The sequence below is a fragment of the Lotus japonicus genome, chromosome 4 (assembly GCF_012489685.1).
Source record: "Lotus japonicus ecotype B-129 chromosome 4, LjGifu_v1.2".
Classification (NCBI taxonomy): domain Eukaryota; kingdom Viridiplantae; phylum Streptophyta; class Magnoliopsida; order Fabales; family Fabaceae; genus Lotus; species Lotus japonicus.
Window position 1 is genome coordinate 46,699,054 of NC_080044.1, and position 18,883 is coordinate 46,717,936.

Sequence of the window (18,883 nt, forward strand, 5' to 3'; positions counted from 1 at the left end):
TGTTGAAACAGTTTGTAATGACAACTTTTGGGAGGAAGTTGAAAATGTGATCAACATAACCAGACCAATTTCTTTGTTGATTAAGTTTGTTGATGGTGAAGGTCTAAAAAATGGAGAGTTTTATGAAAAGATGAATATCAAATGCTCCAACAAAGATAAAGAAGTGATCAATGCAGTAATGCAAGCATTTGAAAAAAAATCTGAATTTTTAGAGGAACAAAAGCTTTTATGAGACCAATTTGTAGTTTTTCACATGAAAAAAAGACATATATGCTCAAGTAGATGTTGTCACCATGAATGCTATTGATTGGTGGTCAACTTATGGTTCTGAAACTTCTGAACTAGCAGAGGTTGCAAAAAAAATGTTATCTCAATCAATAAGTAGCTCTTTAATTGAAAGAAATTGGAGTACTTATGCCAACATTCACAATGTCAAGAGGAATATGCTCAATTTAGGGATGGTAAAAAGACCCGGACCCACGGGTAAATACCCGCTTGGGTAATAGGACCCGCGTGCAGATAAAACAAGTATTTCAACTACCCGTTTAGAAAGCGGGGCGGGTCCAGGTCCGGGTACCCGCGGGTACCCATTTATTATTCAAAAAAATTTGTGAGCATATTAGAGACGGACTCTAATCCATCACTATACCTAGAAAGAAATTAGCGACGGATTAGTTCCGTCCCTACAATTTATAGTTTAAAATAAAAAAGTAAGTTGTTCAAACTCAAAGTCTCCAACAACAACATATTATTCGAACACTCACTCTCACTCACTCAGGAAAAAAAATGAAAAACCCTAACACTCTCCTCCTCCTGTTGTCGCTGCCGCCGCTCCTGCTCTTCCTCCTCCCGTCGCCGCTCCTGCTCTTCCTCCTAACACAATAACACTCTCAACCTTAACTCTATTTTTGCATCCTGATTGCCATTCTTCATTTTCCTTCAAATTTCATAACTTTTCTGCCAACCCATTTCAGTTTTCTGCAAACCCATTTCAGTTTTCTCGCATTATGTTCCTTTTGTTTTGATTTGATCTTCTTATTGTTTCTAATCTAGGGTTTTATCATAGTTTCTTATTGATTGATTGATACCTTTATGATGTTTGTGCTGACAATATGACATCTTAACTTACACGGAAATCATGTGTAAAGGGTATGTTGTGTTCAATAGATTTATGCTTTGTTGATCAATTTCTGCCTTCAGATTAATAATATTTTGAGAAAAACAACCATGATTAGGATTTCTTCTTAGGGCATGTTAGTAAGCCCTTCTACAATTGATTCAGAGACCTTCTACAATTGATTTTGTGTTTTGGAATCAATTTTAGTGAGAAGCTTCAGTGTTTTAGAATCAATTTGAGTGAGAAAAGCTTCTGTGTTTAGAATTTTGTTTCATAATTGATTCTATGTTAAAGAAGCTCGTCTAAACATACATAATGCTGAAGAAAGTTCTTATGTCAAAGCCTTGCTGCTTCCTGAAACTAGTTTTTGTTTTGTTCAAGCAAAACTTATGAATAACTATTGTGAGAAATAATTAAGGATTGTACTGCTAGATTGATCTACACCATAAGGGTCAGATGATCTTAACTATAACTGCAGGCATACCTGAATCTTCATCTTTTCAATTTCTAGTGCATAATTTTGCTAGTTGCTGCTGTCCATGTTCCCTCATCTAGCACAAACTGATCATGTAAACTTGTCTTTGCTAGTTGTTGTTGTCCATGTTCTGTGTGATTCTTACACTACAAGAAATTTGCCATATACCAACGGATATTTTTAGTGACACTAAGGAAAACCGTGGGTATACACATTCTTTACCGACAAAAACATTTGTAACCATGGCTATAGGTATTATATACCTTCACATGGATATTACCGTAACTAAAACCATTAGTGACGAAACATAAACTATAGGTAAAGGCATTATATACCAACATACATCTTATTTTGTCACTACATCTTTTAGCGACAAATTTAAAAGTTGTGGGTATATATTACCTATACCTACATATGTAGGTTTCGTCACTATATTATATAGTCATGGATATGAAGCATGTGGGTATCGACATTTTTTACCGACAGATAGGGCTGAGCATCGGGCGGGCTCGGGTGAAATATTCCGGGTTCGAGCGGTTTTGAACCAAGTATATATCAACCCGTTTTCGACCGTGGAAGCCTCAGATATTTCGGGTGCGGGTTGAATCGCTGAACGGGTTTCTCGGGTGGGTTGAAACGGGTTTGGAGTAGATTGTGTTTTCTGGGTTTGTTGAAAATTTCAAACAAAAATGGAGAAAGAAGGGGAAAGAGAGAAAGAAATCAACAATCATATGTAAAGGTGGCTTCATGCTGGACTAGGTGATGAATAAGATGGAGTGGTCGAGGGTGAAGTGGGTGTTATCCAGAGTTGGAGGAAACTGAAGATGGGTCGTAGAACTTGGTGTTATCCCAAGTTAGCGTGAAAGAGAAAGCAGAAAGTGTGAGGGGGTAATGGGAATAATAGAGTCAAATATGCGAAGTTGCTAACACTACATTTCAAAATAATTTGAGAACTTACAGATGGGTTGGGGCACATCGAGATAATCAATAAAAAAATGTATATTAAATTAATTGGCGAAGGACAATTGATAAGATTATGAACGTTGGGCAACACGCAAAGGTAAAGCTACTAGTAGCACATAGTATGCACAGAGTCAGAGAAACACAGAGGGCCATTCGTAGACTATTATTATAGCTGCAGCTGGCTATGAATTATGTGTATATTTTAATTGGGTTGGTTCGGGTATCGACAAAATTTTTTGCCACACCCGAAACCGACCATGAACACCCGTTCTAAACTGCTGTACCATTTCGAATAAACCCATCATCCGTCAAAGCCTGCCCGTTTTGTCTTTTTTGGATCCGGGTAGCTCGGGTATGGGTCGAAACGGGTTCTATGCTCACCCCTACCGACAGAAACATTTATAACTGTGGCTATAGGTATTATATACCTACGGATGGATATTACTGTAACTAAAACCATTAGTGACGAAACATAAACTATGAGTAAAGATATTATATACCAACGGACATCTTATTTTGTCACTATATCTTTTAGCGAAAAATTTAAAAGTTGTGGGTATATATTACCTATACCTACAGATATAGGTTTCGTCACTATATTATATAGTCATAGATATAAAGTATGTGGCTATTGACATTATATACCAATAGAAAGTTGTTTACCGTGGCTATAGGTATCATATGCTGACAAATTCTTGTGTCGTCGCTAAATCATGGCCACCAAAAATTTCACAATTTAGAGCCTTTTATTTTGGCAAAGGTTTATTTTTCATTAAAAACTTATAAAATGTACAATGGAAAAAAATCATTTACTATTTCTCTGCTGAAACGCAAAACCTAGCACTCGATTCATCCATCACCAAACCAGGTACATCACCACCAAAGACCACCACTAAGCCTCAACCTCCCTTCAACGCATACAATTGAGCGTCTTTTACTTTGGCAAAGGCTAGTTTTTCATTAAAAAATTATAAAATGCTCAAAGGAATTTTTTTTTTCACTATCTCTTTGCTGAAACGCTGAGCCTAACACTCGATTGATCCATCACCAAACCAGGTACTCCACCACCAACGACCACCACTAAGCCTAACCCCCCTTCAGTGCAGACAATTCACCGCCTTTTATTTTAGCAAAGGTTAATTTTTCATAAAAAAATTATAAAATGTACAAAGGAAAAAAAAACCTTTAATATCTCTCCGCTGAAACGCAAAACCTAGCACTCGATTCATATCCATCACTAAACCAGGTACTTCACCACCAACGACCACCACTAAGCCTCGACCCCCCCCCCCTTCAGCGCATACAATTGAACGCATTTTATTTTGGCAAAGGTTAATTTTTCATTAAAAAATTATAAAATGTACGAAGGAAAAAACCCTTTACTATCTCTCTGCTGAAACGCCAAACATAGCACTCGATTCATCCATCACCAAACTAGGTACTTAACCACCAACGACCACCACTAAGCCTCGACCCCCTTTGGCGCAGACAATTGACCGTCTTTTTATTTTGGCAAAGGTTAATTTTTCATTAAAAAATTATAAAATGTACATAGGAAAAAAAAACTCTTTACTATCTCTCTGCTGAAACGCAAAACCTAGCACTCGATTCATCCATCACCAAACTTGGTACTTCACCACCAACGACCACCACTAATCCTCGACCCCCGTTCAGTGCAGCAATGACCACCGTCCCATACCTGGAAATCCAAACGACACCACCGTGCCTCAAAACTCTCATCTTGACATCAACCACAAAAATCCATAGACCAAAGTTCGACCGAGCACGAGGCCCCTCCGCGATGAATCGCACAGCCCGACCACTATGAGTCCATCATTGAGAGCAAAGTTCCGGCGAATCACGGTCAACAACACAAAACCTATTTGAAACACAAAACTTCTTTCTAAAATGCAAAGCTCGATCAATAGTGTAGTCCACACCCCTTCCACCTCGCATGCGTTGTCAGCTCTATCAAGTGTGAGTATTAATATTAACCGTGGCTATAGATATGATATACCTAACTAAATTATAGATTGACGAAATTGAAACCATGGCTATAAACATTTTATACTAACCAATATTTTAATTCGTCACTATTTGTTTTATGGACATATTTAAATTTGTGGGTATATATTACATATACCTACAAATTATTTATTTCATTAGTATACTATTTTGTGATATAAACAAAAAGATGGTATAAACTTTGCCCGCCAAAATTTTCACCTCTATGCGCCTTTTTTTCCTGCCAAAATTTTATTTTTCAAAAAACACTTAATAATAATTAATAATTAATAATAACTAATATCAAATCCCCTCTGTCTACAGCAAAAAAACCCTTCTCTCTTTGTACCACGGCGGCTATGGATTCCTCTCACGGCCCTTCTTGTTTGCACAACGGCGGGTAATGTCTCTATATTGTGGTCATTTTAATGTTTTGTGTTTTGTTTTGCTGGGCATTTAAACGTGCAGCATCCATGAGGTTACTTAGAATCCTTTCTAAGTAAAATGTCAATATAAAATGTGACTGCTATGGATTCATTCAATTTGTATATGAATGGTTGTCACTTTTCAAACACTTAAGTGCATGGACTCATTCGATTGGTATAATTATTGTGCTATGTTTTTCCACCAAAAGTAAATTTGTGTAATTTCATTACTATGGATGTTCTTATTTGCCTGCTTGATTGAATGTATTATGTGTTTTTTATCATCTAAGAAGTTATTTTTGTCCCTGTTAATATTTTTAGATGGAGTCTAGAGAGTGGATTCGTGATCCATCAAAACGAAGTAAAGAATATATGAAAGGGGTTAATGAATTCCTTGAATTTGCTTATCAAAATTCACAAGTCAATGGAAAAATCTTGTGTCCTTATACAAAATGTGCCAATTGTAACTCACTTTCTCGTACAAGTCTTCTATTATTGTTTATATATGACTTGAATCATTTATATATTCTTTGAGTTGTGCTCTTTTTCTGATTTTTTATGGTTATTATTTGTTAATAGTGTTATATTATGATATTATGTTGGAATTTTATAAATAATAGCTAGTGTTATAATGTATTATTCACTTGCTTTTTTGAAAGTATTTAGTATCAAGACTGCAATGACAAGGAAGAGAAGATTAGATATTGGACATCGAGGACCAGAAAAGTCAAATCAACATGCTGAATCAAATAATAATGAAGGGATAGAATCTTCTCCTACAGATGCAACATCAACCCATGTGTCAGTAACTAATGCTGAAGAAATTCAGTCTAGTCCAAGACATAGAGAGGAGGTCATTCATGAAATTGAAGCTGAGCAAGTACAAGCGGAAAAAGGTATAAATGATTTCATTTATATGCTATATTTACTTTAAAATAATAAAATGATGTCTTGGATGTGTTTGCCTTTGTTTACATGTGAATGCATAGAGCCGAAACGAACAAGAGGCCCAACAAGAATGTTAGATGTTTGGGAAATGGAAGTTGGAGATGTTATAATAGTTAATTTAGATAAACATGGTCGACTTGTTGGTAAAGAAGCAACGACTCTTAGTCGTTTCATAGGAAGTATGGTTAGAAGACATCAATATGCTCCCATCAACTACTATTCTTGGAAAAAGTTTCCAAAGGACAAGAAAAAGGAGATGTTGGATATAATAGAGGTATCATGATTTTTATCTTGAATTACTCTTATGTAATGAAAATTGTATTATGACTTATTTTGTAAACTTAATTCCACTTTTGGTCCCTGAAGTAACACGATTGTGCGAAACTCATCCCCATTGTTTAAAACGAGCGGTTATCGTCCCAAACGTTTACGCTGTGAGCGGTTTTAGTCCCTCCGTCCATTTTCCGTCAATTTACTAACGGAAGAAGCTGACATGGCTTCACTTAATGATGTGGATGGCCACTTCTTGCTTCTCTCTTCGATCTTGCCAGGAGACTCGCGTATATTGGTACACAGACATTAGGGTTCATCAGATTTGGAGATTTATCCCCAATCTGATCGTGAATTTGGGGGGGGGGGAATTAATTAGTGTTGGTTTTTTTTTAATTACACACATGGCAATAACCAGTGGTCATCCGCGTCATTAAGTGAATCCATGTCAGCTTCTTCCGTTAGTAAATTGACGGAAAATGGACGGAGGGACTAAAACCTCTCACGGCGTAAACGTTTGGGACGATAACCGCTCGTTTTAAACAAAGGGGGTGAGTTTCGCACAATCGTGTTACTTCAGGGACCAAAAGTGGAATTAAGCCTATTTTGTTCAATGTATTTATGTTAACTTTTTTTTAGAGTAAATTTGAGTTTGATCCTCCAATAAATGACACAATAAGAGAAATGTTGAAATCTGATATGAATGAAAAGTGGAGGCAATGGAAGAGTGATATAAAGTCAATTGCATATCATCCCTGTAAAACAGAAGAAGAAGTTGCATCCAAATTACATGATGATAGAGTTGAACCAAGTCAATATTGTGATTTAGTCCATCATTGGTATTCAGAATCAGCGCAGGTAAGTCCAAAAGCAAATAGCTTCTTATGCACAATGAGATTAACATTTTATGTTAATTTATTTTTTTACAATATTGTTGTGTTGTATGCAGAAAACAAGTGAAATTAACCGAATGAATCGTGCCAAGTTTGAAGGCATTCATAGTATGGGCACAAAAAGTCTACCCAAACTGATTGACCAAATTTGTTTCTATTAGTACTTATCATTGAGTAAATTACTTATAACTTGTTTATATGAATTTAGATAAAATTACTAATAACTTGTTTATACAAATTTAGAAAAAAAAGGGCAAAGGAGTGGCGCCTACACGCAAAGAGATATACATTCATACTCAAACTTGTAAAGATGGGACAATTGTTAATGAAAAGGCTGCATGAGTAGTTGTAAGATTTATTTTCTTTGTTTCTGTTTTGTTTTAACTTTTCTGCATAGTTGACTTAAATTGTTTGTTGACATATCTATGATATACATTCATGCACAAAAGTAACTGTTTTTTTTTGTTTGTTGGCATAACTGTGGTTTTCAGCAAGAGTTAAACAAACACACTGATGTTGAAACATCTCAATCAACTCAAAACACACAAAGGCATACAAATTGGAAGGATGACATATTCTCTAAAGTTCAAGGACTTGAGAAAAGAGAGCGTGTTCGCTGCATGGGCAAGATGCCAAAATGTAAAAAATCAAAAGTTTCTTTATCGAAACATGAAGAGCTAAGTCATCGAGTGAAGTATTTGGAAAACTTGTTGACAAGTTTTGTGTCCGCGGTTCAAAACCGTTTACCTGGAGAAGAGTTTAATGATATTGCAAGACAGGTAACTTTTCGCACTTCAATGCTCTTTTTTCTACACTAATACTTTTCCCGAGCATGTTGCTAATTTTATACAAAGATCATATTGAATATGTACAAAAGAGGCAGATGCATTTTTTAAGTACATCTTTTCATATTTGCTTTGATATTGAACACGCCTCTCTAGCATGATATTTTAATACATGATGGGCCTTGGTTATTTTCTTTGAAGCTAAGTACTTTGTACTCATGTTCTCATAAGGTGTTTAGTTCTTCTTTAGTCTACACAGATTATAATCCGTAAGTTGTATTCTTTTACTTTTAATAGGTTGCAGATGCTTCGAGTGCTCATGACCATTTGAATTCTCCAAGTTCAAGCTTCAATGAAGATAGTGAATATGATATATATCTTCTTCGCATGTACTAACTTGTTACTAATTTAAATCAAATCTTCTGCTATTCTTTGTTGTAATAGGAGCTTTGAAATTGTTATTCTGTTTTTCTTGTTCTGTTTTTATCCTTGCATTGGATTGGAGCACACTTTATTGATCAAGCTTTCACATACGTTTAATTATTTGGCAGTCTACTTTTGTTGGTGCTTATTTTTATGTGATCATTTTAGATTTTAATGTAAAGTTTTGTGTTTATATTTTAGAAAAAAGTTATATCTTGTTATTGATATGTTCTTTTTTAACTTGCATATGAAGATTATTAGGAGGCTACTTTGTCCTTGGAAATTAAACATGCATATGATTTTGTGGAACCTTTAGGATTTATAATTAAGTTGAGATTTCGTCTTGTGAATTGTTTTGATTGAAAAACTACTTTATGTGCGTATTTTATATTACTAGGGTACATTTTTGCGGTGATGATCCATTATGTTGTATTGTGATGTTTCCAAGACAATGATAATTTTTATGTGATATGGTTGTGTATAGAACAACCATTTTAATGGCTCACTTCATGTTATGATCTTCCAAATTTTAATGTGAGATGCAATTGTATTGGTGTTTTTATCTTCTAAAAACAGCAGGGTCACTAGATCCCATAATAATCAAGCTATAATTGTGATTATTGGAATTTAAAATGAGTTATTAAAATATATATAAAAAAGTCGTGGGTATTTCAAAACCGTGGGTATAGAAAAATTATGTATCTGTAGTATACTTTATACTGACAGTTAGTTTTCGTTGGTATATCTTAATTTCAAAACTGTTACTAAACTCTGTAGTAACGACACTGAAACCGTGGGTATAGGAAAATTATGTATCTCCAGTATATCTTATACTGACTGTTACTTTCCGTTCGTATATCTTAAAGTTCTATTGTAATGAAAATAGAACTGTCACTAAAGCCTATAACATTAGCAATTAAACTGTTGGTATTGAGAATTTATGGGTCCCTACTAATGCTTATACCAATGGTAAAACAAGCGTAGGTATATCTTAAAGTATGTACCTACGGATGCTTAACCGTAGCTAAAAGATATACCAGTTTCCGTAGGTATAGCGACTTAAAGTCTACGAAATGAATTATTCATCGGTAAAAGTTTTTTGCTCTATACCTACGGTTTCTAACTCTTTACTGATAGTTTTCTGCCGTTGGTATATGGCAAATTTCTTGTAGTGTTACTATCTTATTTACTTTATTTTGGAAATCATGAAAGCAGACAATTAACCCAGGTACATTTTTTGAATGGAATCAGACATTAATCTTTCTATATTCAGGAAATGATAAGTGTTGACGTCCAATCTTAAAGTTCGTAGCATGCGTTAGCTAAGCTATGAGTCAACTTACTAGAATTTTCTGAAGTTGTAATCAAAGTTTGGACATGGTTGTTTAGGTTGAAAATGTCTTGGAAAGCTATTGTAGTTAATGACTCATTAGGGATATTATCTTACATGCATTTAAGTGGGATCTCAAATAAGGTTTTAGTTGGATATTATCTTTTCTTATGACATTTTTACAGAAGCATATTTTTACATTCCAATTTGTGTTTTTATATTTGCAGGATGTCTCATTCTATTCCACAATCATCTAGTATTCCAATAGATGATGAAGGAGAACAAATTTCTCTGGATGTTCCTGAAACTCTTGATATTGGTGATGAGGGAGATGAGGGAGAACAAGATTCTCTAGTGGGCGGTAAAAGAAGGCGAACATCTATTTATTGGAAACATTTCAATGAGAAAGTGATACACAGGAAAGTGAAAGCTATCTGTAAATACTGTGGTGCAAAACTTTTGGGAAGGGGAAGTATGGGAACAAGTCACTTGAAGAAACACTACAACGGTTGCAAAAAAAAGCCTAATCAAAATAAAAGTCCATCATTTGTCAAAGAGAAAAAAGGAGGTGAAACAATGATGGCTAGATCTTATGCATTTGATCAAGAAACAACAAGACATGCACTTGCAAAGATGATAATGGCTCATGAGTATCCATTAGCTGTGGTCAATCATCTCTTCTTCAAGGAGTTTTGTTCAACATTACAACCTGGATTTAAAAGGGTTTCACGGAACACTATCAAAAAGGTCATCATGCAACTGTTTAGTGATGAGAGGGATAACACAAAGAAGATGTTATCAAAGAACCGAAGTAGGATTGCAATTACAACTGATATGTGGACTTCCGAAAATCAGAACAAAAGTTATATGGTAGTTACAGCTCACTTTATTGATGACTCATGGAATCTTCAAAGCCGGCTTGTAAGGTAATGCCCCAAACTTATTATCTTTTATAGAGTTTACTATTATTTTTTATTAGTTGTTTGATGATATATGTTGATAATAGGTTCATATATGTGCTAGCTCCTCATACTGGAGAAGGTCTAGCTGAATTATTGTGTGAATGCTTGTATGATTAGAACTCAAATAGAAAGTTGTCAACTGTTACTGTTGATAATTGTTCAGCAAATGATAAAATGATTGAAAAAATGATAGACAAGATTTCACATAAGACACTTGTTTTGTGTGGTAAATTGTTTCACATGCGGTGTTGTGCGCATATACTTAATTTAGTTGTGAAGGATGGTTTGACTATCATTACTAAAGCTATTGAAAAGTTAGATGTAATGTTAGTTTTTGGATAGAAACACCTAAAAGAGAACAGAGATTTCAAGATGCATGTGAGCAATTGAGTCTTACCAGTAATAGAAAGTTTGTCCTTGATTTCCCAACTAGGTGGAATTCTACATTTTTTATGTTGCGAGTTGCCATTGATTACAAAGAGGTATTTGATCGATTGTCAAGAAGGGAGATTAAAGACACCGCACCACAAGAAAATGAGTGGGAGGTGGCGAAAGAAATTGGTGTTAAGTTGCAAATATTTTATGATGTGACCAATTTGTTCTTTGTAACTTTGTATCCAACATTGTATGTCATTTTCTCGATAATATGTGAAGTTAAACAAGCTTTGAATGAGTGGGTTCATTCTCCTAATGTGGTTATTCAAAAAATGGCTGAACCTATGCAAGTAAAATTTGACAAGTATTGTAGTGAGGTTAATGGTGTGATGGCTGTGGGCATTGTTTTAGACCCCAGGTACAAAATGGAATTTGTCAAAAACTTTTTCCCTTTAATTTATGGAGAAAGGTCTTCTCTTGAAATTCAAAGGATAAAAGAGATTCGTGAAGGTTTAGTAGGGGAGTATGAAAAGAGGCTCAAGGGGAAGGAAACTGTGAATTCATCTCCATGCACAAACCCAGATGTAGAGGAGCAGAATACTAGTACTGAAGTTCCATATTGGAAGACAACATGGCTTAATCATCTTAGTGGACAAAGTGGGAGAGGCAAAGGAAATCGCATGTCAGAATTAGACATCTATTTAGATGAGGGGGTGTTACGCTTTGATGATCAATTTGATATCTTAGGATGGTGGAAACAAAATGGCTTGAAATATCCCATATTGCAAATTATTGCAAGAGATTTCCTAGTCATTCTCATATCCAATGTTGCTTTTGAGTCTTCTTTCAGCACTGGTGGTCGGTTTCTTACTCCACATCGGAGTAGATTGCATCCAGATACTTTAGAAGTAATGATCTGTTATCAAAATTGGCTTTGAAGTATTGTTAGAGGTAATTAAGTGTATTACTTTAAGTTCACAGAGATTTATTCATTATTGCAAATTTTAAATAACTTTTTTTTCCTTTCAGATTCTTCACAATCAAAACCAATGGGTTTGAATCAAATGATTGAATATGCTACATTATCTGCAGATTCAGATGTTGACATTGTAAGTCATTTTGTGTAACTTTGTTTTTAAATTTTATAATATTATTGGTTCGTTAAATTTTGATTTGTTTGTTTACTTTTGTAGGAGGAGCCATGTGATGAAACTAGTGTTAATGAAGTGAACATCATTGATGATTAATTGAAGATTGGCTTTTGAGTTGATGTGGAAATGATAGTTTTTAGTGTCTTTATTTTTCTGCATGTTTTTGTTATAATTGTTAAGATGATGATGTGGTTTTAATTTCCGGATTGATGCATGATGACTTAATGTTTTGGATATATTCAGCTCTTGGATTTCATGTCAATAGTTTGTTTCAGTGTTTGGGTTTGACTGCTATGTAAGCTCTCATACTGGTACCTCATCAATTTTTTTGGTATTGTAGAAAAGAGAGCTATTTCAACCCATGTGTGTTTATCTATGAAGCACAGACTCGGGCACGGGACACGGGCGAGACACGGCTAAACTCCAAAAAATAGGATACGGGATACGACTTATATATATATATATATTAAAAAAAAGCAACATGATAATTTGTTCACAAAATTAAGAGAATATTAGAACAAGTAAAGGTTTATATATAACCTTCCCAAAGTTAAAACACAAGTTAATGTCATTACAATTAAAAACTTAAAAGTTTAATCTTATGTCAATGAGCTTCACCAAAAAAAGAAATACTAAGAAGTCTCATTTTGCAAGTTAAGAACTTTGTCTCCATAAAATAAAAGAGTTAATCTATCTAGTGGCTTGCTCCCCCTTCTTGACCATCATCATCATTGAAAAATATAGCCTCTAGCTCCTGTTCATCAAGTGATAAATTAGCAACTTTAAGTATTCCACATCCACCCTCATCAAGTGATTCAAACACATCTCCCGCTATATCCCACATCTTGGTTTCCCCTTCATGGTATTGTGGAGAAATTCTCGAAATAAGCCGGAGATTGCTATGAACAAATACTAAATCTTTAGCTCTTTCGGGTGTCATCTTATAACTCTTTAAATAATGAATGAAGGAGTATGTGCTCCAATTTCTTTCACTACATGAAGACGAACATGACTGCCCAAGTAACTTAAGAGCAACTTGTTGTATTAGTGGAGCATGAGCACCATGAGTAAGCCACCAAGATCTAGCATCAATCTGCCCCCTATCTCCTAAAGAGTCAATGTCATCAAATCATTTTCTTCCATCTGAGAAACTTGCAAACTCTACATTCACACCTCTCACATCCGCATCATAAAAGTACTTTCTGAAGCACTTCATCCGTTCACGAGTAATTTCCACATCTTTATGTGGACGAACTCTACTAGCATCTTCACTTAGCCATTCATGTCTATGATATCTACAAACAATATATACAAAATATGGTTATATATAAATTCGAATAGCATAGAGAATATAACTAAACATTATATTTAAAGAATATAGATAACAACCTTGGGTTCAAAGAGTAAGCTAAACAATGGAGAAGTGTGTTACCCTTAGTCCAACGATCAACTAATATGGAGTGCACTACCTCATAAAAGGTTGATACCTCCGACTCCGTCTTTCTTTCATACTTGTATATGACTTTTCTTACGTTTTCAATCATTGAATCCCACATTTCATATACTACATGGAGAGTTGAAGCTTCCGAATCCATTTTCCTTAGGACATCATAGATTGGACTAGTGAATGAAATAATGTAATCAACCTTATCCCACCAACTAACATCCAACAATTTTCCCCTCACAAGTTTGGCCTTATCAACATCATCATCCTTGTAAGATTTCCATTTGTCACTAATGGCCATCTCTTGAAGCCCTTTTCTTTAATTCCCTAAACCGCTTGAGCATCACTATTGTGGAGGCAAATCTCGTTGGAGAAATGGAAAGCAACTTCAAGGAATTGAATGAATGGAAGATTGATAATCTCATAGAGTGGCACATGATGAAGTTCTTGATAAGCATAGCATCTTTAGCAATTTTTGTGATCCAAGAACATTCTTCGTAGACAGTATTATTTCTCTCTGTATTCTTAGCTGCACATATATTCTTCAAAGCAAGGTTAAGGGTGTGCACAACACAAGGAGTCCAATAAATAGAAGGAAATTCAGATTCAATAATTAAACTTGCTGCCCTACACACATGCGCATTATTAGTCACAACTTGCACCACATTTGAGGGTCTAACTTCTATTATAACCTCTCTTATCTTTTTGGCAATGAAATATTTATCTTTTACCTCATCTGAACAATCTACAACTTTTAGGAACATAGGCACACTCTCCGTGACAATCATAAAATTGATAAGGGGTCTCCTTTGTGGATCACTCCATCCATCACTAACAATAGTCACCCCTTTTTGGCTCAATGAAGTCCTAATTGGCTCCAATAGCTTCTCCACATGTCTTCTTTCATTTTCTAGCAAGGTTGTTCTCAACTTGCTATAACCAGGAGGTTGATATCCACTTATGAAATTATTGCATGCATAAGCAAATGCCTTTTTGAAATGAGGATTTATTGCAAAATGAAATGACAATCCGAAAGAATAAAACATTCTAGCAATTTCATAATCAAGTGTCTCTCTACCTTGCATATTGAATGCATTTTCAAGAGCTCCACATGTCTTCCTCTTTTTATGATCAGCAGTAGGACTCTCACTAGAAAGCGGGGGCAAAGGTGTTGTTTCGGTTTTTGACTTCTCAATCATAATTGTAGCCTCATTGTCTAATTTCAGCATATCAATAAGCTTAGCTTGTGTTAGCTTCTTACAAAATCCAATACCCTGTCTTGGAATCTTCAATAGATGAGCTCTGACTCTAGTGTAAGATCCATGAAAGAATTTGTCACAGAGCTTGCAGTGGACTTGAAAATTCCCACCCCCAACTCCTGCTCATTTTGTCTTTGTTACAAAGTTATTTAGAGGCTTGGTGACATCCCCTTGGTCAACATGTCTTGAAGAAGCCATTTCTATCATGATTTTAAACAGACACAAATTTAGGAAAAGTAGAAAACTGGACAAAAATCAACAGCATAATCTGATCATGCTCTCATATATATGGGGCTAAAATTACAAACTGCTAAAGTTATTTATCTCATATAAACTTACAGAAATTAGCAGAAAAATCAAAGAGTTTTTTTAATCAACAAATTAATTATAATATTGAAATATGGGGCAGTTGGAGTGCACGACTAAGGATAAGCATGTGCATGACAGTGAAACAAAAATTAATTTATGAACGGACTAGGTAAACAGGTATATTAGAAAGAGGTAACAAAGTAGCATGTACATCCAAAATAAGCAACAGGGGCAAGCAAAAACAACAAAACCCTAAAGTGATAAAGTTCTTACCTTTGTCCAGAAACAATGAAGGGAAGCGACAAAGAAGACTAGGAGGAAGGAGGAAACGACGGTGGTCGTCGGCAGAGAAAAAGACGTCGTGGGCGTAGGAGGAAGATGAAACACGCATAGTAAAGAGAAAAAGACGAAGAACCGCGCCGATGGAGAGAGGACGAGTGCCGCCGTCGCCGGAGGAGGAAGAAGATGAAACTCTCGTCGCTAGCAGTCGTAGAAGAAGATGAAACACGAGAGGTGAAATATGTGCGCTATGAGCCAAGAGATATGGTTTAATTGATTTTTAATTAGATAAAGTTTGTTTGACTTCTAATTTATCTTTTTTTTAAGTCAAGAAATAATAATAAAAATGACACAAGTGTCCTATATATGTGTCCAACCATAAAGATGTGTCGGCACATTCTACAAGTCGTGTCCGAGCCAAGAAATAATAATTTTAAATTCAGAGACGTCTTAGACGTCTCCGACATGTGTCAAAAGCGTGTCGGTCACGTGCCTGTGTCATCCGCGTGTCGGACACGTGAACACGCTTCTGTTTTGCCGAGTCTGTGCTTCCCAGGTGTTTATTGAATTTCTCTCTTATATGCAATGTGCTTTCTTTGAGGAATCTAGCCTTATTATTTGATGTTTTAACTAGTATTGTATTTGTTGAAAGAGATTGAAACTTTTGCAAGAAGAAAGTGTATGCTGGACACACCATAAAACAAGTAACAAACAAAAGGCATGAAATCATACAAATGATATTGTAAACATATTTTATCGGCATTGTTGCTAAAAATTGAATTTCTATAAGATCTCTGTACAGTACGTTGCCTTTGATTTAGCATAAAAAAAGAAAAAAAATTAAGATATAGGTACCCGCGGGTACCCGTGGATACCCGGACCCGTTAAACGGGTAAACGGGTACTTGTTTATGAAACGACGGGTACGGGTAAATACCCGCGGCGCGGGTCCGGGTACCCACCCCGTTGCCATCCATAACTGTGAAAGGACTGATAAGTTGATTTTTATTCACTCAAATATTCACTTGCAATCCCGATCTTTCGATACTTACAAGCATGACCCTTTCAAAAAATGGGATATGAACCCAAATGACACTTATTTGGAGGAATCAGGCTATAAGAACGGAGATGAGAAGTTGAGTTTGGTACCATTGATGAAGTCACACACAAAGGACCAAAAGAAGAAATAAAAAGTCAAATTAATGTTCCTTTCTAGTCTTGGTTAAGAAGACATTAGCCGTCGTTGTTAGTGAAACTCCTCAATTTTTTTTTGATAATGTGTCAAAGGCCCTTCAATTTTGTTTTATTGTATTACTTTGCATGTTACAAGGGATGAAGGGAATGAATCAAAGTGTGGCTATTAGTCAATTGTTTTTAAAATGGTTCAAAAGATAGTTATTGGTATTAATTAGTTTAATTTTAAATTTTTTTATCATAAATTTTTATATGAGCTTACCAATTAATTAATTAAAACGTACCACATACCAAAATGATGAACCGACTATGTATACCCCCTCGTACCGCATAATTCTTTAATCACGAACCACGTTCCGGTACCCGTACCGCAATGTATGACGAACTAGGTAACTATGATAAAATGTTTTGGGATAATTAATTATTTGGCATGGTATCAGTGTCTTGTTGAAAGATATTTACCAAACCATTTTCAAATCCTTCAAGATTCAATTGTAATATAACAAAGTGTTTTTATCGTTCTCAAGAAATTGGAAATACAACGCCGTTTTTTAGCGACAACGCTTAAGCAATGAGTTCAATAAAGGTTTTGGTTGATTGTTTCGAAATGTGTTGTGAAAATAAAGAAAACAGTGATAAAAACGGGTGTAAAACATATTGAGAAAACTGTTAGGATTGAGGTTCATATATCCTATAATTCAACGGATACGACCTATTCTATTCTTGATTTCATTACATCAGTCTTATCTATCTCATTAATTTTTTACACGAGCAGATCAACAGTTAACTCCTCTAATTATCGATGCTTCGCATAACTAACGAAGCAAAACATAATGGGTACGAATGTTAAATGTTAAGCGACTAACAAACCTAACCCTAGGTCTAGCAATTAGGAAGATTAGACGATACAGCCTAAATCCAATTTAAATATGTAGTTTCCACTCACACATCAAATTTCAAACAATGTTCTAGTTGATCAAGCAAAAATAAGCATTAAAACCAGGATCATATCATTGAAATCAAGAGATAAAATAGTATACACAAAAGAACTAAGATGGATACATTCAAGCCAAGTATTACACCCAATCCCAACAAAAAGAACTTAACTATCCATTTTCATGGATGTTCAACAGCTTACAAAGAGAAACTAGGAAGATATGACGATCCCGTGCCAACGTCAGCGTATCTCCAGTTCGGTGGAGGGCACAAGAACCTTAGACTTCTTTTTCCTCTTCTTTCTTGTGTGTTTTCTCTTTTGGGTATCAGTTCTCTCTTTTTGTTTTCCAATTTGTTACGTTTAAAGCTGTGCGTTTGGCCCTTTTATAGAGTTTTGTTGTCAAGATTGCTCCAAGGTTGCTCCAAGCAGCTTCAGGAAAACTTTCTTCGTGGTGAAGAATTCTCCACCATCTTACTTTTGCTTCACGCACTCTTCAATATAAAAAGAATCTTTACTGTAAAATGATTGCTTGGAACAATCTTTACTTCTGTAATTTCTCTGCTTCAAGCAAACTTCAAGCAAGCAAGTAGTCTTTACTTCAACAATTTCTTTGCTTTAAGAAAACTTCAAGCAAGCAAGGCACTAATTCTTCAATCTATTATATTTTCTCATGATTTACAAATTCAAACAAATCTTTATACCAAAACTCATTCCTACATCAAAATGTGAGAGTTAGCACTCAATCTCTACACAAAACCTCTAACAAATAAATCTTCACAAATGGAAGCAACGTTGTCAAACTCGCAACTTGAGTCTTAGAATCTTACGAGTCTACGATTCTAGATCCCCAAAATGAGTCAACTCGCAAGCAAACTCTAAAATTCCTGTAATCATGCAAACTCTTATTGACTCGATAAACCCGGATAGACTCGCGATTCCACACTGAGTCTACAAGTCACGAAGAAAACATATTTTGCACGAAAATCTCGAAATCAAAAGGGGTAATTTTGGGTTTTCACAAAAAGCTTTCAACAAAGACTAAGAGAAAGATAGAGTTTCTCATTTCAATCCAACATTCTAATTCACCTTTGAACCCTAGGAGAAGAGGAAACATCACCTTTAAGATTTTTTTATGAATTATGCACTCTTGATACTTTGGTTGTTTATGTATTTTGTTAAACTTGCTTTTATTATGAAGTTGGATATAAAATTTATTTGTTTAATGTCTCCTTGATGGTTGTAGTATGTGTTCTTTATATACCATGACATATTTTACTAAGGTTTTTTTTTTTGGTAAACTCATACGAGTCTACGAGTCAACTCGAAGAAACGAGTTTACCT

General features: G+C 35.1%; 2 protein-coding genes across 2 annotated transcripts; both read right to left on the bottom strand.

Moving 5' to 3' along the window:
• Positions 1 to 12,815: 12,815 nt before the first annotated feature.
• On the bottom strand, positions 12,816 to 13,716 carry LOC130712831 (uncharacterized). Its single transcript, XM_057562650.1, has 3 exons — positions 13,511 to 13,716; positions 13,295 to 13,416; positions 12,816 to 13,228 (listed from the first exon to the last, which is right to left on the bottom strand). The coding sequence occupies exons 1-3, from the start codon at positions 13,714 to 13,716 to the stop codon at positions 12,816 to 12,818; spliced, it is 741 nt and encodes a 246-aa protein (XP_057418633.1).
• A 139-nt stretch (positions 13,717 to 13,855) lies between these two features.
• Positions 13,856 to 15,524, bottom strand: LOC130712832 (uncharacterized). The gene is made up of 2 exons (XM_057562651.1): positions 15,407 to 15,524; positions 13,856 to 14,943 (listed from the first exon to the last, which is right to left on the bottom strand). The coding sequence occupies exons 1-2, from the start codon at positions 15,522 to 15,524 to the stop codon at positions 13,856 to 13,858; spliced, it is 1,206 nt and encodes a 401-aa protein (XP_057418634.1).
• Between the last annotated feature and the right edge of the window lie 3,359 nt (positions 15,525 to 18,883).

Bases quoted from the DNA above. Each gene is read 5' to 3' on its own strand.
- LOC130712831 (XM_057562650.1), bottom strand. From the start codon at position 13,716: ATGGATTCGGAAGCTTCAACTCTCCATGTAGTATATGAAATGTGGGAT. The intron at 13,417-13,510 runs GTTGTTATCTAT...TATTGTTTGTAG, and splicing joins GCTTACTCTTTGAACCCAAG to ATATCATAGACATGAATGGC. The intron at 13,229-13,294 runs GTGTGAATGTAG...TTGACTCTTTAG, and splicing joins TTATGATGCGGATGTGAGAG to GAGATAGGGGGCAGATTGAT.
- LOC130712832 (XM_057562651.1), bottom strand. From the start codon at position 15,524: ATGCGTGTTTCATCTTCCTCCTACGCCCACGACGTCTTTTTCTCTGCC. The intron at 14,944-15,406 runs GTAAGAACTTTA...CAAAATGAGCAG, and splicing joins TTCATTGTTTCTGGACAAAG to GAGTTGGGGGTGGGAATTTT.